We start from the raw sequence: 25,782 nt of genomic DNA on the forward strand, positions 1-25,782 counted from the left end.
ATAAAAATAACGCGCCAGGCAGGGCGCCAAATCTGTAGGGGCGCCGATGCCTGGTTTCACCTAGTTTGAGAGTGAGAGAGATTCCCTAAAATATAAAAACAAAATGGGGTTCGTCGTTCGATATTATTACCCTGTCTTTTCTTTCGCAAGAATTTCGAGCCCTTGAATTTGAATGGGCGCCACGATAATCTCGCTCAGGGCGCCAATGTTGCTAAAACCGGCACTGAATGCCACGGAAATACTGGCGTGCTCGAGGGTGGAAGATAGTCACCGGCGCGTACATTGTTACGGTGTCGCGTAGAAAAAGAGCCGCGAGTTTGTTTACGCGCGACTTTCCTGGAATCCGAGCGACGAGCGTTGCGCCGTGCCGTCACAACCTTGAACGCGTCACACGGGGACGAACGCTCGGCCGCGTCGCCCTCGTTAATAGCATTTTGAGTTTTGCACTCGTCCCGGAAGCATCGCCGGTGTTTTCGACGCTGGACGGAATCGCCGACTCCGCGCGCGCGCCGCTGCTCCTCGGTCGATTTGCCGAATTTGAGAATTTCGCGAGAAAGCTTATCCCGCTACGACTCGTCGGAGAACGTTACAGTTACCGCGAATTGCGCTGGATTAATTATCCACGCACGTATCTCGAGTAATTTGCCGGGTCCGTCGGTTTTCAAGCTCGACGCTCGATATCTCGTATCGAATCGCGCGGTCTGTCGAAGACGAGTATGAAGCCTCGTCTACATAGAAGTCGTAACGTCATAGTCGTAAGAATAGTCGACTATGATTGGTCAATTCTTATGTGTCTGACGAAATTGATCAACCGCAGTCGATTGTTCTTACAACTACGACTCTGCGACTCGCATTGTAGACCACCCATTACGGGCACTTGCGTGTACAAATGCCACGAAAATACGGGCGTCGCACTCAAGAAGACAGTCACCGGCGGGTATATCGTTACGGCGTCGCGCGGTTTTCCCGGAAACCGAGCCGCGAGCGCGGGACGTGTCGGCCCGTCGTGTTCTCGATTAAAGCCTCCGCTACAATGATTCTCGGTTCTGTCTACAATGGTCGTAGTCGTAGTCGCTCGATAAGAATTGACCAATCGCAGTCGATTATTCTTACGACTACGACCATTGTAGACAGAACCGAGAATCATTGTAGCGGAGGCTTTATTCAAATTGCTATCCCGTCGGTACATCGATAAAACATCGTAAAGTCGCGAAAGGCGGTCTCTTCCCGCGCGACGTAGCGGCGTGAAGTTAGGCGCGCTCGCGTGCCGTTACAACGCCCGTCCTGCGAGCGTCACTTCGCGTCGAGCGTCCCCGGAGCAGAGTCGAGTCGCGACTACTCCTCGGGGTCAATTCTGCATCCTATACTCCAGTCAGAATACTAAAAGTAAGTATCTTTGTCCACGGTCGTATACGCAGGTCTGGAAGCGACGCCGAATTTCGACGGGGTGCCTTCGTCAACGAGTTAGGTTAAATTTTCGGTCGCGCTGTTCGTGCGTCGCTGCTGTTGAGGGATGCGCGCAAGAAAAGAGATTTGCGCTACTTTACTTTAGCCCCGTACGGCACAGAAAGTTAAATTAATGTCGCTGAAACGTTGCAATGCTGAATGTCGAGGTATAAGTATCTCTTCTAGGCTGAATCTAGGTTAATGTTTGTACATTGACTCTTGTTACTGCAACGTTAAAACAATGTTGAGCAAATAATTATGCGACATTGCAACGTCGTAATCGAACGTTTCTGAGATGTCGATTCAACATTCCGCGTGCTGTATGGGAGGCGTAGGACGCGGAATTGACCCCCTCGGCCTCGCCGGCGATTTTCGCGCGGGCGGGCGGGCGTCGGTGGCGGCGGGATTCGGCGACGGGCCGTTTTTCCGAGGCACTAATCCACCCGGTGACGCCCGGCCGCGTCCCGGCTCGTCGGCGCTCGTGAAAGCAAAGCGGATCTCCCGTCGCCGGACCGTGACACGTACGTATCGCGCGTATATACGCATCTCGCGTTAATCGCCCGCCGAGCGTCATCGAGGAGCATCGACGAGAGCGTCAATGGATTCGCCATCACGGGCGATAACAGCTCGCTGGAGATACCGGGACGTCCGCCATGACGCTTTTCGAATCTCGACGGTAGGAGAAGCGTCGAGGATGATAAATCGTGAACCGTCCAGCTGATCCGCGGCCGACGTTTCGCGCGTTCCGCGTTCGCTCGTTAACGCGCCGGTATATTGTTTTTCGCTGGCTCCGTATTCGAGTCGCGAGACTTATTGTTGGATCCTGTTTCGGGTGGCGCTTTATTTTGAGCGAATTAACGCTAGTTCGCGACGCGTCACGTTGCATACATGTAATCGTCGGGAATACCGTATGGAAAAACGCGCTCGTGAGGTGATTAGTGTGTGTGTGTGCGCGCGCGATCAATTGTGGATTAACAAGGAAAAACGAAGCAGCAGCCGGATGCAGGATGGAGCAGAGGTCCGGCGGAGCAATGCAGCGGCGGCGGTGCATCGACCGGTGAGTCAGTCGTTTATTTATCGTGGCTTTGGAGCTCGGAAAATAATGGCCGACCGTTATTTTTGGGAAAATAATGCGGAGATGTATTATTTATATTACATATTCGTGGGTATGCGAGTGTTTTGGAAATATGGGATTTTTAGGGAGAAGAAAACTGTACGGGAAGTTGATAAAATGGTGGATATAGTGCCGCATCGCTTGTACATTTGTGCCATTTACTTGCACGGAGAGAATTTTCTCCTGGAATTTGTCCCGAAAGTCATGGTGGTCGTGGGACAACGTGGCATTTGAAAGAATTTTATCAGAGTTTTTCCTAATCCCAGAAATTAATATCTACACTAACAAAAAAAATTTTTTGAACTAAGCAAATAGATTTACTTAAAATTAATTTTTTTTACTGCAGTATTTATTCTATTTAAATAAAAATATCAAATTTCAAGTAAACCTATGTATTATATTAAATCAATTAATTTCAATCATTACATATTCAACTAAAGATTTCATGAAATACAGAATACTATTTAGCAAATAAAATAATTGTTTTTGTTAAATAAGAAATTTAATTTTCTGCACTAAGAAAATTACATCTTAGTAAACATTACATAAAATTAAAATAAAATTTTTAATTTGAAAATATCTATTCTTCGATATTTAATAAATTAAAGCAATGCATGTTTTGATTTGTTTATTATTTTTTAAATTTAAGTTAATAAGCTATTAGGAACCACCTTGAGTAAAGTAATTTTTTTTTATTAAGATATTTTTTTATCAGTGTAGGCTGCAACGAAAAATGGTCACCACAATAAAATAGAAAATATATTTGGTTAATTTGACTGAAATACGCAGTAAAATCTAAAAACTCGCCAAATTCTTCGGAATGTCATGTCCCACGACTAAAAGAAAATTCTCTCCATATACAAATAATTGTCGAAGATATTATAAGATTATAAGGAATTTTAGGAAAGTCGAAATAAAAAGCAACGTTGAAAAATAAGATTATTTTGTAACGAATAAAAATATTCCTTTAACTCTTAGGAAAGAAATATAGAGTCAATAAATTCAAAATAGAAATGTGTACGAATGGTATAAATTCCTCGAAAAATTTACGAGAGAAATTTAGATAAAGATTCGTTAAACTATGTATCTAGAATTAGTTTGTGAAACTAATATTTACCTTACGACAGACAATAAAACGCGAGTCGGCAGTTTGAGATTAGGTAGATTAAACTCGATCATTATTTTCCGAGCAATTTAGAATGAAATATTGTCAATATTTGACATTTGGTTAATGTGCTTCCTTGAATTTTTCTCCTCCTCTCTTTTAAAGTGTAGTATATTTTACGTACGGCTATTGTTTATCTGAAGCGAGAATGAAAGTAGGTGCTGCAAATGTGGGGCTCGCACAGCTGAAGATACTACCGGCGCTGTTTTCATGATCATTAAATCATAAAAGCCTGCGTCTCTTTATTTCGTGCAACATATCTTCTCTCTCAAATTAATTCACCGCTGCAAATTACGCGTAACCAGAGTTCAGCATCATTTCGAGAGTACATAGTAGCCGCGGGTATTCGAAATATTTAGAAAATACCACTTCATACTCGTGTCCGAAATCAAATCGTTGCTATTTATCGCGATTTCAGGCACGTTTTACGCGGTCGCTTGTATTCTGCGACATTAAAAAAACACAGAAATTCTATATCTTAAAAGTATACAGGAAAAAAAGTTCTATTTAAGACGTACAGCAGTTTTCTATTTTAAAATACAGATAAAAGAACGGTGAAATATCGATATGCGTTTGCATTTAGATATATTTTTCTGGCACTCGGTGATATTTTTGTACACTCTTTCGCCTGACCTTTCTTGCGTAACGTGCCTGCCTTCCGATCTTCAACATCTCGACGTGCGGTTTGTCCCAGACACGATGTAGGCGTCGGGAAACAAAACGTTGTTCGTTCTCAGAATAGCAGGCGGTGACAATCGACGTCGTTTGAATTTCTCGACACTCGTTAGGAGTCGTTAAGCTCGTTGCGGGATTAAGAACCTAATCCCCCTTGTATCCGCGGAATGACATATTGTACCATAAATTCAAGAGGAACTGTACAAGGGGTGAATTAAGCAAATTTTATATTTAGTCCTATTACATTACTTAGCTCGCAAACGCCACTCGAATCTTTCGTCTGAAGCAGAGAACGAGTGTATCTCGTACAATACTGTAGAATTACGAGAAAGCTAACGATATATTCTCGTATAATTGAAACGAATGCACGAACGGAAAGAAAAGTAGTTGCCGTAGCTGTAAACTACACTGCGGTTGTAATATATGGACAGCTAACATCGTGGTCGTGATATTATTTAGTCCAAAGAGTTTTTAGTCACTTTATACACTGGACTTACACACTGTTTGTACACGGGGAGACGCAACTTTTACTGTCGTTGCAAAAACTCTCCGCTGTTGCGACAAAACTGATGGTATATCTAAAATATGCTTCGCAGCTGAAAGCACTTTACTTATGAATTAGGTGCGTTTTGCTGCGATTTAGAAATTTATAGTTACGGCAACAAAGATTCTAGCAAACTACACGGAGTGAATTTTTCCCTTAAAATTTTATCCTGAAAATCGTGGGACAACGCGACATTTCAAGGAATTTTATGAGAGTTTTTTCTTTGAAATTTTACCATACATTTTACTAGTATAAAGTACCAAAATTTCAGTAAAATTTGAGACAACTCTCATAAAGTTTTTCCAAGTGCCATGTTGTCCCACAATTACGCGACTTTCAGGATAAATTTCAAGAGGAAATTTTCTATGGCAGCGAAAATTTGATTTTCCGTGAGAGTCGCGCAGGCGTTTTCTTATTTTTTGACAAGTGCAACGGCTTCCCTCTTCTTCCAAAATTAATTAATTCAGTCAAGACTATTCGGGAGAGTTGGGAAAGACTCTCCGTCGCCTCTCTTTCCCTCTCTCTCTCTTTCTCTCTCTCTCTCTAGTCGAGAGCTGCGGAATTTCGCTTCGCAGTTAGAACACTCCCGGCGCCGAGATGCATTAATCTGCGGCAGAGAGCCGTCCCGGGGACGCGGACCCGACCGGGGTATCCTTTAACGTGTACAAGCGTGTCGTTTCGGGGAATTTAGTTCCCGGACGAGCGCGGGCTCGTCCTCCTCGCGGCCACCTATATCGAAGCGGACGGATACGCGCGGCGATGTTGACAGACCCCCGGGGGTAACGTATGCGCGCGACAGTTTTCTGTTTGCTCGGGCATATACGTCTCGCGCGCGATAATGTTGCGGACGCGCCGCGAAAATGATACGGTCAACAACGTATGCTAATTCCGCCGACATCGCGCCCGTGTCTCGACGCACGAATCGACCCTAGATCGAGCGATCGAACCTTCCGCTCGAACGCGCTCGCCATTAATGAGTTTTTGCTCCCTTTCGGTGCTGGATTTCGAAATATATTATACATATTTTCGCGGAGAGAAACGAGCGCGTTCGCAAAACGGTACAGCCGAAATTAATGTGTCTCGTAAAATTTTATAACACTTTGTAAATTTTAATTAAACGTCACTGCGTCTTCTCTTTCACGCATGGACGCACGTGGCTTTCCGGGGGGGGGGGATTGTTTTTTTATTAAAAGTTGTTACCGTTCTGCCCTTTTATTTCAACCCCGATCGCGATTGAGTCGTAAATAAAGTAGCTTATCGATGCGAACAGTAATGTGTATCTACGTCGACAATTGATATTTGGGGCGATTGGCTGATATCGGAACGGTCAACCATTACGTGTATCGGAGATCGAAATCTGCGATACTTTTCCGTTTGTGCCGCGTTATCGTAATTTAATAATATAACACGAGACATTTAATATTAATCTTTTTACCGGCGCACTGCATATCTCAATTAAAATTCTCGCCCGCGTGCAAAGGTCGCGGCGGAAAATTTTAGACACGAAAGGGAGAAAAAGGACACGTGAGGTTTCGCGTGAAAATAAATAATTCGCACGCAGAGACCTTATCGTTACGTCGCGCGCTGAGCCGAGCTCGCGCTTGAGTTCCAACATTTGAACGTTAAATAATATTCCGCGCGGGATGCTTAAAAACCTTCAAGAAAAAGAACTGATTAGCAGCATCAGTAACTGATCATGTTGAATCAGTAACTTGTGGCGTTCTGTCAGTCACTGATTACGAGAGTCAGTTGTCAACTGGACAATCATCAACTGGACACTAACTGACTGGATAACTGATCAGGTACAACTGGTGACTCAACTAATGGCTCAACTAGCACTGGTAGTTTTATCAATTACTGATGAATATAAAACTGAACAAATGATCAGTAACTGGAAATTTTATCTCTTACTGATCAATATAAAATTGAATAAATGACCAGTTTTTATCAGTAACTAGTAAAATTGTTTCAATACTGGGTGTCCTGAAATTCGCGAATCAAAATACCATAGCAAGAAAGTTGTCGAAAAAATAAATTAAAAAATTATTTACCATTTTTCGTTCCGAGCAATAGTTTTTTTTAGATAAAAAGGTTCAAAACAGGCCAATCATACATTACGGTTGAACGGAAACCTGTCCGTGAGTCGCGCGTTGATAGTGTTAGTGCATTAACACAGGTTTCCGTTCAACCGTAATGTATGATTGGCCTGTTTTGAACCTTTTTATCTAAAAAAACTATTGCTCGGAACGAAAAATGGTAAATAACTTTTTAATTTATTTTTTCGACGACTTTCTTGCTATGGTATTTTGATTCGCGAATTTCAGGACACCCTGTATACTGGTTGTGCTGTCATCAGTTACAATGATCAGTTTATAGTGATCAGTTTTTTATCAGTTTCGACTGTATTTATTCTTAAGGGAAATCACGGCGGGCTTCGTACTTCGTTCCTTTCATTTCGCCGAAATCGCGACAGACGAAGTAGCGCCCGCATCCTCCGAAGGTGCGAATATTTCCGCTCGCTCCGTGATTCATGTCTGCTTGTTCCCGCGGGGGACGAGCATTCGTGTTTACAAATGAGATTAATTCTCGGCGGCTCCTCTCGCATCCGCGCTATGGGATTTATATCCCTTCGCCGCCAGTGGTGCGAGTCGATCTTCGATCGGACGCTGCGGTGCCGTTCTCCGATATTGCCTGCGTAAATATTAGAAAGATGCGAAATTGTCTGCGCTGTACGTGTCCGTGTATGTGCACAATATAGCGCCGCGGCGCCGGCTATACGTGTGGCTTATCGCGAATTCTTCCAGCACGCTAAATCCTTTCATTGAAAGGAACGAGATTTAACGCTTCAGAGATGTCTCAAACGGTCGCTATTGAGGACTCTCTTTAGCATGCTGAATCCTTCTTTTCAAGAAGAAAGGGATTTAGCAGTTATCGCGACCGTCATTGTACCTCTATTATAATTGTGGAAATTATTCCCGCCGATGGAAAAATAAATTTTAACGCCGCCCGAATCCTCCGTCCGTGCGCCCACCTCGCATCCGTTAGAAAGCTAACTCTTCTGAGAAACTGGTCAATATTATATACGATGACTTAACTATTATAACGTTTACCGCACGGAGAGAATTTTCTCTTAAAACACCCTCTTAAATTACCCTGAAAATCGTGAGACAATGTGGCATTTTGAAGAACTTTGGCGAGTTTTCTGAAATTTTATCATACAGGGTGTCCCAGGAGAAAAGGTCAATATTCTGGAAGGTGATAGTATCGGTCATTTTAAGTAAAAATGTTGATATAAATATATGTCCCATTCCCCACTGTTTCCGAGATAGAGCTATTTGAGTGTACAGTTGCAAAATTACTGACAAGAGAGAAATACTATGTACTATTTCTAACATTTATTGTTCAAGTGATGCATTTTTACAGATCATAGAGAATTTTCAAAAATTTCACCGTTAACAACAATGCATTTTTCAACTCTTGCGTAAACATGGCGTGTCGCTCGTTCGACATTTGCGAAAATGCGAGGCATTTTCAACATTTCTACAATGTTATCAGCCCAACAGTCAACAGACGTATAAGAGTAAATTCCCGCAGACGTTTATGAGGTTGGATGAAGGGTGACGTGTACAGGAAAAAAGTAAATACACGAGACATTCAAGCAGCTCTATCTCGGAAACAGTGGGGAACGGGACATATATTCATATGAACATTTTTGCTTAAAATGACCGATATTATCACCTCCCGGTATATTGACCCTTCATCCTGGAACACCCTGTATTTTACCAACAGTTATACTTAGGTTGCTTTCCTTTTAGAAGACACCGAGGGGGAAACCGCTGACCAAACTCTTGTACACCAATGGCCACTAATGCCCACACTGAAAAAAATTTCTGGTTGAATATGGACGAATCAGATAATTCCTTTAGGATTTACCAGAATTCCTTTAGGATAAAATAAGATAAAATAAGATAATAAGATAAAGTAATGACCACTGCACTGAAAAAAATTTCTGGTTGAATATGGACGAATCAGATAATTCCTTTAGGATTTACCAGAATTCCTTTAGGATTTACCAGAATTTCTGTAGGATTACAGGAATTCTGGTAAATCCTAAAGGAATTATCTGATTCGTCCATATTCAACCAGAAATTTTTTCAGTGCAGTGGTCATTACTTTATCTTATTATCTTATTTTATCTTATTTTATCTTTATAATGCCCCAGCAAGGCATAATGCCCAAACTAATGCCAAAAAAATGTCTAGTAATGCCCGGTAATGCCGCAAATCACCACAATGCTCTCAGCGGTTTCCCCCTCGGGAGACACAAATCGACACAAGTTAACACACTCGAGCACAGTTTGCCACTGTGAAATGGCAGAGATTTAAAAAACAAGACTTTAAGAAAAGGTTCGGTAGAAAAAAGATTCTATCGAAATACTCGGAGCGGATGCGTTCTTCGGTGAAAAATACACTCCGACTCTCCTCCCGCGAGCAGAGTCGAAAAGTGTCGATTGAGTTTGAATTAAATTCTGATTGGGAAGCGACATGTGTCGATTTGTGTCGAAAATGTCGACTGTGTTCTCTAAAAGAAAAGCAGCCTACATTTTACTAGTATAAAATATTACACGGTCGGTCTCGCGTGCGTGGTACTAGCTTCGCTTACACTTGGCGCGAGACACTACCGTGTCTCGTGATATGGTAAAATTTCCAGAAACTCATAAAATCGAGACGCCCGCCTAGAGAGTAGGAAGATCCAGTTTCAAACCCTGACTGAGGTAATATTTTTCGCAATAAATTTAAAGTAAATATTTAGACATTAACATCCTGTCATGGCTCCTAGTCCTATACTCCTTTGTGTCTCATAGAATTTTTCGAAATGCCGTATCGTCCCACGATTACATAATTTCAGGACAAATTTTAAGAGAAAGTTCTCTCCGCGTGCAGAAGTAGTCATCTATTGCTAATTACGTTATTAAATCAAGGTAGATTTTACTTTTCACATTAATTTGATCTCGAATAGAGAGCCCGCAATTAATTAATTTAAATCGATTTCCAAACGTTGTCATTATCCCACCATTACTGCGCTCGGTGTAATTTGTTCGCGTACTTGACGGCAACCCAGATTGCGCGAAACTTTGTCCGCGGCGTGTATCGGGTCACCGTAGTTGTAGCCTGTGCCTTTTTTAATCACCGTGCATGTGTCGGCCGAGATACACGACTTTGCGCGCCGTGTCGAGTAGCGCGAAAATGGATGATTTCCGCTGGGAAAACCGTGCAATAAGAGGTGATACGGGCAACAACGGCGAAACACCGCCGAGGAAGCCTAACGAAGAAATTAATGGTCTATTATGAGGCACGCGACAGCCGTGAACATTTGAGGCTTAAGCGGATTTAGCGTGGAAATTCTCGGAGGTAGAGCCTGCGACAGGCGAGAGATACGGGGTGATCGAAACGAAATGCAATTCGAATTTTGTACGAGGGGTTGCTTAAACGTTACGCGGTAAAGGTATATCGTTTGCAAAACTGAAATTCTCCGATATCGTTGGTTGAAATTAACAACCGCATAACTAAAAGATTTAAAGAGTCCGTAAATTGACGAAGCCCTGGTTTCAAATGTGGCTTGCTATATGTCTACCCCGTGTAGAAGCGCCAGGTGGAATATTGAGAGAATTCTGTTCCGCCTCTCTCAAGTCGGCCCGGCATTTACATAGATGCCAACGCGTGAAAAATACAGCTGCGAATACATTTTCATCCTTGCATATCGTTCCTCCCGTCCCGCTGTCACAGACTCGATTCATATCAGACTTTTAAATTGGGATGAATTTAAATTACAATTCATCATCGTCGTCGATCATCCCGCACGTTTCAACAGTTGAAACGCGTTGCGTTTGTTGTCGGTCCTCACGTCCGTAGTCTACGCGAGCCATTACATTATTTAATTAATTCTTTGATCATTTAATATTCGCCATAATTCGAGCGTACCCGTAAACAACGAAGAGCCATTTTCCGTTATTTGTCCACTGCCCGTTCGTTTGTTAATTGTTGATATAATTGCCGCTTGCTATTGATCGCCCGCAAAAACCCGATCGCTCATTTCGCGGCGGCATATTCTCGTCGTGTCTTAACTTGTCAACTCGTTTTACTATTCCGCGACGTTCCATTTCAAGTGGAAACGTCCGGCTAAAGGTTAGATGTTGCGAGACAATAAAGGTTACTGTGTATTTTCTACCGATAATGTCTAGACAAGATATATCGCGTGCGGTATTTGCAAGCCTTAATCACCGTTGGTTTAATTTCGCAAATTTAGGCTGAAAAAAAGTTAGATACTCGAAACTGTACGCGATCCGATTATTTCCCGCGAGACGGAATTTGGTGGAAAAATATTTACCTGCTTCGCGCGATACTTTTATCGGTCCCACACCCGAATTTTATCTCGAAAGATACACATTATCGTAATCGTATCACGGCGCAAATACAGAAGCGCGTCTTGTATAAACTTTAACATAGAAAAATGCGCGGTTATATTGCAAACGTTATATATAGAATAAATAATAAAACATTTTCAACAACCTAACATTACGTAAATAAATTAACGCACTGTCTCGCGCACAATTTTCATGAAATGTCAATAGTTAAAGGCACAATGTTACATTTAGAAAATATCCCTCGTTGACACTTTCTCTTATAAATATTGTTCTTCATTAGAGAAATTACTGCCTTTATCGAAATATAGAGGAAAGTCCTCTATTACGAGAGGCTTCTAATATAAGACAGCAGGTTTTCAACATCCAAATTCAATCGCAACTCTTTCTTCGCGATCTAACAATGCATTTTCCACTAAACAGACTTCACTTTAAGGGCAATAAATTCATGATAGAACTAACAAACAAAATAAATAAGATAATAAGACAAAGTAATGTCTACTGGGCATTAGTGGGCATTGGTGTACAAGATTTTGTCAGCGGTTTCCCCCCTCGAGATTAATAAAAAGAGATTGATATAGTTGGATATTTTCGCAATACGATTACCCGACGCGACGACGTTGATAACGTTATTCCGAAATTTGACATTTGACTTTGTACGCGCGGAATCGTCTTGCGTACCGCGCGCGCAGTTAATTAGTTAACAAATGTCAGCGCGGCCGGCGCGGCGGTCGCCAACGTGGTTAGCGCGTACCGTGCGTCACACGTGCGCGTTTTCGGTATGTGGGTTACGGGGTGTGGCGACAGCCACCCCCGTTGTGGGACCGACAGGATGGATTTTTACCTACATACGTGTCTTTGACTCTCTCTTAGCGCGGGGTAGGCGATAGTCAGATTAAATTACAACGCGGTGCGTTGTAACGGGCGTTCGTGTCGCGCAGGCGAGTCCCTCGATTACATTATCGCGCGGTCCCATTATACATCGCGTTAATAATACACCGTATTCATTATGAGCGCGGCGACGCAAACAATGCTCACTTGGAGTCACGTAATCGGCCGTTACGACGGCCGGGCGTGTTTTCATAGAGAGCGTTATTTTCCGGAAAACGTTCTATTCGGCGCGCGCGCGCGGCCCCGATAACGTGTGTGTTAACGATCCTATGAAACGCTTACAACTTTCGCCGAGGCGATCGCGCATCGTTTCACCGTTACGCGAACGAAAACGATGTCCGTAAAGCTTTACGTGCCTGTATAACGCGTGCCGGACCGCTCGCGACGCGTTCACGCCACGTGGACATGTCGACACGAAAGGGCAAGGTGGCGATACGATGATAACTGTCGTCGAGGATATTGAGTATTAACCCCTTGATGCACTTTAGAGATCAAAGAGGCCCGTATAAAAGTCATGGAGCGTGTAATTCCGTTATCGCAGATACAACTTTTGAGATATCGGCTTATTGATGGTTTTGTATTATTCTGCACTTATCAGATTGTGCTGCACGAATAATACATGCGCACACTCTTCAATTTAACTCGACGAGTATTCGCCGCTGCTTCTACTCAATATGTCGTTAATTTGATTGAACAAATGATAAAAGAAACCATGAAATTGGGCGAATAGAATATACAGTTGTTTTTTAACTACCGTCTGTTTTAAAATAATAAATTCTACTACAGATGGTAATTAAAAATAATAACATATTGAGCAGGAGTGTGAATTTAACGCTACATGGAGGGTATTTTCTCTTAAAATTTATCCGGAAAATTATGTAATCGTGGGACAACGCCGCACTTCGAAGTGTTTTATGAGTAAAATTTACTAGTAAAATGAACAGTAAAATTTAAAACAGCTTACTCTTCAAAAAGCATGGCATTTTGAAGAACTTTCACGAGAGGTTTTTGAACTTTTACCATACATTTTACTAGTAAGATGTACTCGTATACCGAGGGGGAAACTGCTGAGGGCACTGTGTACAGATTTGCGGCATTACTGGGCATTGCTAGGCATTTTGTGACATTAGTTTGGGCATTAGGCCTTGCTGCATTATAAAGATAAAATAAGATGAAATAAGATAATAAGATAAAGTACCACTGGGCATTAGTGGGCATTGGTGTACAAGATTTTGGTCAGCGGTTTCCCCTCGATGTATACTAAGTATAATTGCTAGTAAAATGTATGATAAAGTTTCAAAAACTCTCACAAAGTTGTTGAAAATGTCACGATGATTTTCAGGATAAATTTCAAGAGAAAATTCTTACCGTGTAGAAATTTAATCAGAGTCAAATGGACAAATAAAGTAGCCCGATAATCATTGACAATTTCAAAGTTAATACTTTTTTCCTGACCATTATATAAGTTGTGCTCGTATTCTCGACTTGTTCTCAGTATGCGTAATTGCGCATACAAACTGTTGAATAACGGGGCACTAAAGTCAGAAGTTTATTGCGTAATTAAGGTACACAAGATTATCGCGTAACCGCCAAATTATACGAGACGCACATAGCGATTGAGCGTGCGGAGCCTCGTTACTGGCGCTATTGTGTCGAACGTATCCTCCGTCTTCGCTCGTTACTCGCGAAGCTTTATTAAATTAATGAACGCGTTGTCTTTGTGCCGCACGCTGCGACGTGCATTAATATTCTTCGGATGCGACGCGAGCTTTGAGGGACGACGCGAAAGAGATAGAAATCGATACTCTTGTCGCCGTGACGCGAAGAACGTTTCAATTTCGCGGGCACACGTGCCACCGTGTGTCGTACACGAGAGATAAGCGTCCGCGATTACGTTTAATGGACACACGCGGTCGTGTGGGTGGCACAATTTTATGTTTCGTGAAATGTCACGGTAAGGCCAAGGTGCCGCGATGGAATCTTCTTCGGAATTCCTCGTGCCTTGCCGTTTTGTACCGCGATCAATTTACAAGTGCTCGATGTGTCGCGTCTCCGTCTGTACACGACTGGAGCGCTTGTCGTCGTTCGATTCGGGGTACTGTTGAATTATAATAATAATAATCCCGCAAAGCTCGATGCGAGTTTGATGAGAAAAGATTAGAAGTACGCGGAAAAGCGCAGAATCGTCGGGGTTAAGGCCAGGCATTTGCATGCGCTCGAAACAATAGCTCGGAGCTTTATTTTCTGCGATACCTATAGCATAAGATACATGCGCCCGGGTATACATAGTGAATGCACGATACACTGGTCGATATACGTCCGTATTGTGTACGCGGCGGTCAGAATAGTAGTCGTAAAACAATTATTTGGTTTACCCAAATCATCAATTCTTCCTCCAACACTTTACCTCGGCTTACACATTTTCTGGCCCGCGTCATTAATTATTATTCATGAAATTCGTTGTGGAACACGTAACCGTAATACATAATTCGCAAATTCATTCATAAAAAAGAAGCATGCATGAGTTTTAGAAAATGGTGAGAATAAAGAGCCACTTGCGACGATATTTTCCATCGTTGCGTTTCAAACTGGTGACATCCGCTTTAAGCGCTTCATTTAAGATGTTTCTATTGCTCCCATTTCATTTTTCCGCCGTGATAAACATCGCTAGATCTTTTAATTTCTGATAGCACGCTAAATTTTGCCCGACTCCGCGTTGTATCTGCCCAATTAAATCTTCGCCGACCTTTTTTCCGAAAGGAGAAGCGGTGGCATCTCTGAATTATTTTCAAATAGTAATATTAAAGATAATGTGTTATGAAGCATATTTCTGGAAACATATTCGTGACACGGATAATCCTACTTTTGCTCGAAAATGTAATTTGCCAGACGTTTCCTCGACATTTGTGTTTCGTGATGGACTTATTAATTTGATTAAACGTCGCACGCGCATCGGAATTGTAATTTTAACGCATAATTAAATTAGCACGCGGCGCATTACTTAGTGCGCATCGTTTTGCGTGTTTCGCAAAACACAAATCGCGAAAATGACCGCGGAACAATCGCGTCCGTTAACCACACATGGATGTATTTCGTGGCAATTTATCTGCGATAGCGGAGCACGTTGAGAATACATTCAGTTTTGCGCGGAGGAAAGGTGCGATTTGGAACACTCCGTATATGTACACTCGACACTCTGATGCACCTTCTTCTAGGGCCCGAATCCTTTCGGTTGTTTCTGGCCATTAGTTCGCTGGGAGGGAACAGTTGTCAGGCAATGATTCATAGAAGACACTCGAGAACAGTTGAGACGGTAAAATAGCGCGCAGTTTCCGAGGAAATTTCGTACTTGCACAAATGTTATACGCTTGTTTCATTCATCATTAATAACGCAAGTGATTAATATAGGAAATATCCTACCAATCAGACTCACTTGATGGAAATCGATCCGTCGAATCACAATGGAAACGTGTAATTTGGAATTGGCCGAGCTATAATCAAAATGTATAATTTAGATTTATTAGTTGCGGAAATCGAGTCACAAGGGAGAAAAAGTATTGAACTTGAGCGACTTCAAAAGTTGTGCCTTCGTCTGTTCAAATTTTGATTATTTCTTGTATCTAGAGGAGAATTTTGAGATAAGATCTTAATATGAGATAACGGGATTTCTGCTAAATTAATGGGCGTAATCTGTCGGTTTCGCCATAAATTCATGTTGTCCTTGGAGTGAAATCTGTTTAGTGGAAAATACAGTGTTGAATCGTGTAGTTGTTGCGAAAAAGATTTGTGAAAATGGATGTTGAAAACCCGCTAATAATGGAGGACTTTCCTCTATGTTTTAGATTAAATCTGATTAATCTGAAGATATCTTTAACTTCAGGTCGCTAAGTACCTTCAACCTGTGGTTTCCACGAAGCAGACTTGAATCGTAGCGATACCTTCCTGCACCGTCTAATGGCGGGTGCTGGAAATCGATTCTTACGTGCGCATAATGCACACGCGCCCTTTGATTAGGTTGCAGCCGAGGGTGAGGGCTGCTTTTAGAACTCGTTTTGATTAACGATTTCAACGCGGCACGCGATATTTGATTTCCCTATTTCGACTGTTTCCATAGTTGTGACGTGCATTCATTTTCAATTGTTGTCGACAAATTGCGAGGGGATTTACAACTCGAAATTCGGCATTAGGTTTGGAGGGGGATTACGAGCCTCTTACAATATATAGTGTTCGGGATGAAATCGATAACAAATAAAATAGCTTCCATGAGAGACGAACACGTGGAAATTGTTTATTATCATGAATTTCAATTAATTTGTTTTCATGAATTTTCGTAAAGAGAAATTAATGAAAAATATTTTATTAAAAACAAATTAATAAAGTAAGTAAAAATATTGTATTTTTCATTATTATAACTTTCAATTAAATTAGTTTTATAGGCGCTAATTAATTTGTTCTTTACAAGTTCTCACGTTAAATAGATCTCGTGTAAAACTTATTATCGTGCAGCTAATCAGATGAAGTAATCTTGACGAATTTTCAGAGATCCTATGCTTTAGAAAGTTAATTTAGGAGAGTAAAAACAGTTCCTTTTGAACCCGGGGGTGGCTGGCAACCGTAATGCCGCCGTGAAATGTATTGCCGCGAGCCGGAGTCTGTAACTTTGCGGCGAGAAGACCCACGCCAGACGTTTTGCACCGTTGCGTGTTCTGCCGTGTCATTAATAGGGAGTCCCGCCGTTCTCATTGCTATTCATGGTATACGATGACTTGACGCGCAAATGCGAGGCGTCGTGCCCCACGACAATGACGAGCGACTAAAATTTCTTTCCATTTGCTCCCGCGTCATCATCCAATCGCCCACCGATATTTCGGAAAAGGATTTTCACCGTCGGCGTATTTTTGCCCATCGAGACATTGTCGTTTGGAAGACTGGACTCCAACTCGAGGTCGGTTCATTATAGCTAAACCGACTGCACCAGTTCAGAGTTTATCTTTCTCCCTCCGCGTTAGAAGGAAAAGGCTAAACTCTGAACCAGCGCAGCTACCTCAGCTATAAAGAACAGTCCTTGGGAGAGACGGGTTACTATAATAAATCCGAGGGGAAACCGCTGACCAAAATCTTGCACACCAACGCCCACTAATGCCCACTGGGCACTACTTTATCTTATTATCTTATTTTATTTATCTTGTTTCATCCTATTTTATCTTTATAATGCCCAGAAATGCCTAGTAATGCCCAGTAATCTGTACACCACAATGCCCCCAGCGGTTTCCCCCTCCAATAAATAACATTAGAGTTATTCATACAATAGGTAGATAAATGAAAATAATCAAGGGACAAATTATATCCCGGCGGACTACTGTAACAGCAAACTTAATTTTAATTAACACTCTCGCTCGTACTGATTTTTCTTTACGAAAAAATTGCGGACATATTTTCCAAAATGACATTTCGCAATTCACGCCGGCATTTCCTTCGGCTCGACGTGTCCCTTTTATTCCACGATCGCCCACCGTGAGATAGCGTTCATTAATTACTCGCATAAATACCGGCGCGCGCGTGGGTGTCGTTTGCGTCGGATTAACATTCATACGCGACGCTTCATCGTCGATGCGGCGCAGGGGGTTTCGATTATCGATCCTGGGGCGACCAAGCGGCGGTACGGCATCGCGGATGCTATAGTTCGGCAAATAAAAGAGCATTATTGCGGCGGGGCGATAAACGTCGGGCGTGAATGACGCTTGGAAAGGTTTCACGTCGCGCGCGACGATTTGTACTTATCGAACTTTCGCGCGGGGCTTTATCGATAGTATCGTGAAGGGCCCCTTTCAGGATCCCGTCAACAGTGGACGCTATTGTGCGACGGGGCCGCGACTACGATCTAGCGCTCTAGTTTCGGTACGAGGTATCGCGCCGTGTGTCGCGTTCGAGGCGAAAGCCGGCCAAAATCTTGTACACCAATGCCCAGTGGGCATTATTTATATAACATTTTATTGACTCCCCTCAGGGTTGCAAGGCGTTTTTTAAGGGACGTTCCCAACCCTTTACATTCTCTCAGTGGGCATTATTTTATCTTATTATTCTACTTTATCTTATTTATCTTGTTTTATCTTATTTTATCTTATTTCATCTTTATAATGCCCCAGCAAGGCCTAATGCCCAAACTAATGCCCAAAAATACCTAGTAATGCCCAGTAATGCCGCAAATCTGTACACCACAATGCCCTCAGCGGTTTTTCCCTCGGGGAAACCGCTGACCAAAATCTTGTACACCAACGCTCACTAATGCCCAGTGGGTATGACTTTATCTTATTATCTTATTATCTTAATTTATCTTTTTATCTTGTTTTAACACATTTAATCTTATTTCATCTTCATAATGCCCAAAAAATGCCCAGTAATGCCCAGTAATGCCGCAAATCTGCACACCACAATGCCCTCGTCGGTTTACCCCTCGGTCGCGTTACTCGAAAATTCGCAGAAGGCAGAATCCCGAAGAGTGTCGCACGAAATTACGCCGCTCTCTGGTTTTGCCCGAAAGACGCGCGGAATGCTAAAATATCTCTCCTTTCGCGTTATCCCCTCGCGCGATAACTTATCTCAACCAAACTCCGCTGCGCCTATCTTTTTGCGTCGGAAACTGTGTGCTTACCCGCCCGTCCGTATTTCGCAGTTTCTGTATCACACGGACGGACACACTGCACACGCCGCGCCGTTTAGGTTTTCTCGCCGCGTTTATAACGTCGAGCGGTACATATTTTACAGTTTTCTCATTCGTATAGCATTCCGTTAGTTCGCCATTACAAATTGCGGCCGGGGTAGCAACTCTTGCGCGCTTGGCGTTAAAAAATGCACGCTTCTTCACCTACCACGCGGAACATGATTAGCCCTCGCGCATTTAGCTTTCTGTCGTCTAGCGTATTTCGATCGCGTGCTCGCTCGCTCTGCTAAATTACACGTTCGCATGAGCGTCCTGCTAATCTTGTAATTAATTTCTGAAAATGACGCGGCGTCTCGTCGAGAATTCCGACTCGTCGTCCACGTATACTTTTGCTGTTTTCGAGAACAGCCCATTGTACGCGGGACGAAAGAGCGACCCGCGGTCGCCGGTTAGAAGAAGCGAGCTATAGTTTCGCGATGGTGACCTCGATGCGAGCGCGGAAACGCAGCCAAGGTCGCGGCTCGCCATTGACTGGCGCATTCAATGTCAATGAAGCCCGCGACGCGACTTTCTTGGGCGAAATCGATGTCGAATTTCGCTGCCCGGCCGGATGGCGAACGCGATAGCGTGACGCGAGCGATAAACCGGCGCAGTCTTGCCACGCCGGGGCTCTGCACAGCGTCGTGGGCTGCGTGGGGTGGGACCAACCCCGCCGCGTTCACCCTCGTCGTATCCTCCCTCTACGTTAATGCGTCGGGGCCGCGGCAAGAAAAGGAGCAAAAAGCCGCATCTGCGGGAGACCGTCGATACCAAACGTCGTCGGGCACCCTTGATATAGCGCGATAGCATCAGATAGTGTCTGCAACTACCGCAAATTCGGTATCTCGAAAATTGAGCTTGATTAGAAGAGAGGAAAAAAATGACGCTCCCTCTCGTGCGTCGCGAGTAATCGAGATTTTTTCATGGCTGTGCACACAATGCAGCTAATGGACAATGGAGAGATGTTTAATTGCTTTGAACTTTAAACTATGACGTCAATTTCCCGGATAATATTTCTGACTCTAAAGGTGGCCTTTAGCGACACGATGGTCACAGCTCTTTTCGTTGAAACGATATTTGTCTAATATTTTAGCGCGGATAGGATTCATTTCAATTTTTAAGCAATAAACGTGGCAAATTAAAATAATGAAGTTTAGTCCACATTTTTGGAAATTATAATCCCGTTTCTATAAAACAAATTTAAAGAGACTGATATTTGTTCTTAGAAATTTGACATGTGCGTTACAAATGTATGCGTTCGATTAACTTTTAGGCTTACGTTTACGTTTGAAAAATGATTGCTCCTCAGAGATTACGATCGCGATAGACCGTACCGAGAACTGCCACGCGACTCGATCTTGTCACGCGTGACGTATCAAGCTGAATGGTTGACAGAAAATACGGCCGTATGCCGAGGGCCGGTATCGATTCTCGCGGTTCATCGGAGTCGCGCACGTGAGAATACGCGGTCGGCACGCGACACCGCGATCGTTGCATGATCAAATACAAATGTCAACCTTTACGTAGCGTTGTTACGAAATCGTTCGCATAGGCACGCTCGTGACTTTTGCCCCGATACCCTCAGGCTCGATCTAAAAGCGCCGTCGGCGCTTCAACAGGCTTTGTAAAGCGCTGTACTCTGTTTCATAACTGGACAAAAGAACGAGTCTAAAAAGGCTTTCATAATTCCGCTTTTGAATCTGAAAGTACGTCGATGTGAAAAAGTAATATTTCAATATTCGAGGTAGCTAATGAAATACGCGAGTTATGTATTATAGTTACAGAAAAATTATTTCGTTCTGGTATCTTTGCCCATTATACAGATGCCATAGACAAAATTATTTGCAAATAAAATTGGAATTTTCTTTGCCGGTGTGTTGAAAATCAAATAAACTTAATGTAGTGACTTATCTGGCATTTATTATATTGGTCACAACGACGTTTCGATCGCGAATTGCGATCCTCTTCAGGTTATACAATGCGTGGTTGACTGATGTGGAAGCATTCAGTCATATCTACAAAAGTCAGTTTGTTAAAACTTAATAGAATAGTGTTCGTTTCGAAGTGCCGAGTAGGATAGACGTCTTTTTGAGATCGTGCTCGTGAAATGGGATATAAAGAACACTATTCTATTAAGTTTTAACAAACTGACTTTTGTAGATATGACTGAATGCTTCCACATCAGTCAACCACGCATTGTATAACCTGAAGAGGATCGCAATTCGCGATCAAAACGTCGTTGTGACCAAAATTATTTGCGCCCTCGTGATCATTATACTGCAAATCTAACAATAAGTGTGCTTTTCTGTACATATATGTGCAACGAGAGGGAAACCGCTGAGGGCATTATGGTGTACAGATTTGCGGCATTACTGGGCATTACTAGGCATTACTAGGCATTAGGCCTTGCTGGGGCATTATAAAAATAAAATAAGATAAAATAAGATAATAAGATAAAGTGTAATGCCCTGCACTGGGCATTAGTGGGCATTGGTACAAGATTTTGGTCAGCGGTTTCCTCTTCGATGTGTAATTTGGCACTTTTTGTACACTTTTTTTATGTTTAAAATCGCGACACGCGACTTGATAAAGGTCATTTACGCATTTCTTGCTGTTTAAAAAGAATCTTTTAAATGACGTATGTCAAGTCATACGTTGTGATTTTAAACGGAAAGAAGCGTGTTTTATTGATACGTCAATTTGTTTTATCTTATTTTATTTTTATAATGCCCCAGCAAGAGGCCTAATGCCTAAACTAATGCCCAAAAATGCCTGGGTAATGCCCAGTAATGTCACAAATCTGTACACCACAACGCCCTCAGCGGTTTCCCCCTCGGAAAGAAGCGTATAAAAAGTACTTGACCAAATTGCACGTATATGTACATAAAAGTGATGCACTTAGACTAGAAAGATTTTTATTGTTTAAAAGTTGTCTACTGCATAGAAGCACTGAACGCTTTACTAAACAATTTGAAGAAATTAGATTCAGTACGGTTTAACGATCAGGAGGATGGCGGTATTTATATACGCGAACGCGCAAATCTGAGCTAACAATTAACAACAGGCGTAATTCAATTAACTTAATTTCATTAATTGCAATTCAACTTTGTAGTTCTTCGTGGATTTTAGCTTCGTAGACTTTAGTTACCGCGCTTAACGCGACTTATAGCGCCCGAAGGGCGAATTGCGAAACGACCCCGCCGCGGCGCCGGTGCACCTGGAGCTGCGTTCTGCGAACGCGTTATCGCCTGCCCCTATCAATGCACCCTTGCCCGAGACCCTTTTTCGCGCTCGTGCGGCTCGGTACGCGAAATCGATAGTCCTGCAGGCGTGCGTGAGAAATCGAGCGAAGACCGACGGACGGACGAGAGGCCTGTCTGCAACTTGTGGCATTTACGAGCGCCTGCCGCCTCCTGCGCGTTAACGAAACTCGCATTGTCTCGTGACATGCCGCATTCTGAGAATTACATACAATGTTATATCCCGTAAAGCGTACGGCGTAAGAATTGAATTAGAGCGAGTCGCTCGGAGAGAGAGATGTGCTCCCAGCGTTGCGAAGGGGCGCAATTTAACAGCGACTTGTTAAGCTTACAGCTAAATGCGAACTCGGGCTTTACGCCTCGCTGAAAACGTCAGTGCAATATTATCATCTTGCAGTTGACGCATTGTAATTGTAACGTTATAACCGTCACGTTTCGCGATATCGCAATATTGTAATATCGCAATTGATTACAGCTCGATAACATTGTAATCATTACAACGTTGTCGGTTTAACTGTAATGATATCAGATTGTTATGTCACAAAGTAGGACGTGATGCGATGTCACGACAACAGGGTGTCGCGGAATATAAAACCGTTTCCTTCCTCCACTGACGTTTGCCAACGGCGCGGGCCGGGGGATAATTGGATGAGCGCGGCAGCATCGATGCATTAGGAGAACGCGGCGCATCTGCCACACGGAGAATTATGTTTCCAAGTGCAAAGGTTAATCCTATAGCCGCCCTCTCACAATTCCCGCTCTCCGCCAATTAGGGATTGCTCTAATATAGGATGATCTTAGGTCAACTTGCTCGTCATATAGAGCTCCCCTTTATACGACGTAATTAACCTCTCAGAATTTTGATTTTTGATGGCATTATTCCGAGACCGCGATCTGATCGAATAGAGATTGGCTCTGTAAAATTGAAAATCGTTATATTCAACGCCTAAACGAGTTCTCTGGCGTTTACTGAGGAATTTATCGACGGGACGTTGGGCGGTTCGTTCGCATAAAAAAATTTAACGCGGAAAGTTTGGTATATCCGTTAACGTTTAACGGCTATGTTGAACCTAACGAGATTCGATAACGGCGCGTCTGCTTATTATTTTTGACGCGTCGGCCGCTTTATCCAACAAATATTGGCGCGACGGTGTTTCGACATAGGATTGCAAATAAGACATGGCAATTTAGCATACAATGACGCGGGTTAATTAATTAATCATGGATCTGGCGCGACACTTAAAGATTCGGTTATTTTACGACGTTTACAACGTCGCGCTATAAACCTTCGCTTATATTCTATTCTAATTCGTTTTATTATTGTTTTTAAAATTATATTATTACGCTACGTTGCCGCGTCTAACTAAAACATATCAATGATGAATGCGAGGCGGTCAACAGTATGGCATTCTTGTTATATTGGATTTATTGGTTACGATATTAAACCGTAAATAACAAATGTGTTTCTGATGTTCTCGCAAATTGCACACGAAATTATTGTTCCATTGTCTTTTGTTATTTGATAAATTATAAACGAAGCAAGAAGTTTCCTGAAACCGCGAAATAATTATCGAGGATCACGCGGCAAAAGAAACAGGTGATCGTGCGCGTGTAAAATAATCTCGAGGCTTTCTCGCGTTATGAAACTTATCAATCCGCGAGCGCAGGATTACTTCAATTTGTCATAATGAAAAATGATGTTTGCTCTCGCGAATGCACACAGATGAAATCTGTCTTAATAATGTTTGCAAAATTCTTTAGGGCGTACCTGAGACCACTGATATCCCTATCACTATCCACGAGGATAACAGCAAAGTCACGAACTGCAGTCCAGGTCTCTGCATGATGGATGACACACGTCTGTCGTTCGATCAATTGCAAAGATCACTTTGACATCGTAGTCACTTGCGGCTTGAGACCGCACTGATTCGGCGAAGCTATTCTCTCGCCAAAAATGCACCGCGTCCGTTACATTCGTCTTCCTGTTAAGTGAGAGAATATTAAAATCATAATTCACTTAACAAAGTGTGATTCGCGTTTAATAATTCCGAGGGGGAAACCGCTGACCAAAATGTTGTACACAGGCTCACTAATGCCCAGTGGGTATGACTTTATCTTATTATCTTATTTATCTTGTTTTATCTTATTTTATCTTTATGATGCCCCAACTAATGCCCAAAAATTGCCTAGTAATGCCCAGTAATGCCGCAAATCTGTACACCACAATGCCCTCATCGGTTTTCCCCTCGAAACTGATGGTACAATCCAAAATATGCTTTGCATGAAAGTACTTTACTTATGAATTAGCGAGGGGGAAACCGCTGATGAAAATCTTGCACACCAATGCCCACGAATGCCCAGTGGGCATTACTTTATCGTATTATCTTATTTTATCTTATTTTATCTTTATAATGTCCCAGCAAGGCCCAATGCCCAAACTAATGCCCAAAAAATGCCCAGCAATGCCTAGTAATGCCCAGTAATACCGCAAATCTGTACACCACAATGCCCTCAGCGGTTTTCCCCCTCGAATAATTCCCTTGCAGAATGCGAGATTTTCGAAAAATGACAGAGCAACTGCGATTGACTTTCGTAGAGCAACGACGTTCTTTCTGACGCAGAGATATATAAGGTGTCCCGTCAAGGAATGTCAATATTTTCGGAGATAATAACGGCGATCGTTTTGAAAATAAAAGAGGATGTATAAATCCGTGTAGGATTTCGCGAGTACTTACTCTAGATTGTGAATTGAAGTGAGGATAACATGTTGTTGAATTGTGAAATCCTATCGTACATACATCAGTTGTGTCTCGAATCTCGTGACATTGTCAATTACTTCCGTTGCGTTTTAAATTAACGTATTCCGCATATAGTACGATAATTTGATGGAAAGTTTTTCATTGATTCGTTCTCTCTGGACAAATATTCGCACTTTTGCGCCAAAATAATTAGTGCTATCCAAAGAAATTTCTTTACGGTACACCCTGTAAACGTCGTTTATTTGCGCGCGTTTGTAAAAATGTGTGCTAACGCGATGCTTCCCGCGCCGAAGTTAAGGGGAAAACGCTATCGTTAACGAAAGCAATGCCGATTATTGTTAACCGAGCGCAATCATACCTTCTCGCGGGATCCGCTATACTTGCGGCCGTGGCCGTGCGGCAACCGGAGCGATACGGAGCGGCGCTGATCTCGCAAGATGGTTTTTTACTGCGTCAAATCGGTGTCTCATTTTTCAATATTGCGTTTCACGGTTTTGCTGGAGACGGTATCGTAGGGAAAAGAGGCGGTATCCAGACGTCGCGACGTTACGGCGTTGCGGCCAATACTAACACGACGTTGGGACACCCGCCGTTATCAGACACAATTTTCCACGCGTGCGCACGCGCCCCTCGAGGAACCCGGGGGCTGCTGAAGCGGTGCGGGGTGACGTGGGGCGACAATGCCGAGGGAATCCCCTATGGTCGCACTGGGAATAGGTGCGACTCCTCTTTTGCACGTCGTTCGTAGGCTCAGGACTACGCTCGTATTTCGATTATTACCGCCTCGGTACGCAGTAACGATTTCAA

The 25,782-nt window shown here is 42.9% G+C and overlaps 1 protein-coding gene across 1 annotated transcript in view; it reads right to left on the reverse strand.

The window, feature by feature from the left end:
* The window catches only part of LOC105559591 (proto-oncogene tyrosine-protein kinase receptor Ret), a 78,286-nt gene extending 52,755 nt beyond the window's left edge, over positions 1–25,531 (reverse strand). The window contains exons 1-2 of the mRNA XM_012008001.1: positions 25,334–25,531; positions 23,985–24,198 (exon numbers count right to left, since the gene is read on the reverse strand). Coding sequence (XP_011863391.1) covers positions 23,985–24,060 — 76 coding nt within the window. The 5' untranslated portion in view covers positions 24,061–24,198; positions 25,334–25,531. The remainder of the gene's footprint in view (positions 1–23,984; positions 24,199–25,333) is intronic.
* Between the last annotated feature and the right edge of the window lie 251 nt (positions 25,532–25,782).

Source organism: Vollenhovia emeryi, unplaced genomic scaffold, assembly GCF_000949405.1.
Source record: "Vollenhovia emeryi isolate VEMERY1.0 unplaced genomic scaffold, V.emery_V1.0 DF939263.1, whole genome shotgun sequence".
Taxonomy (NCBI): Eukaryota; Metazoa; Arthropoda; class Insecta; order Hymenoptera; family Formicidae; genus Vollenhovia; species Vollenhovia emeryi.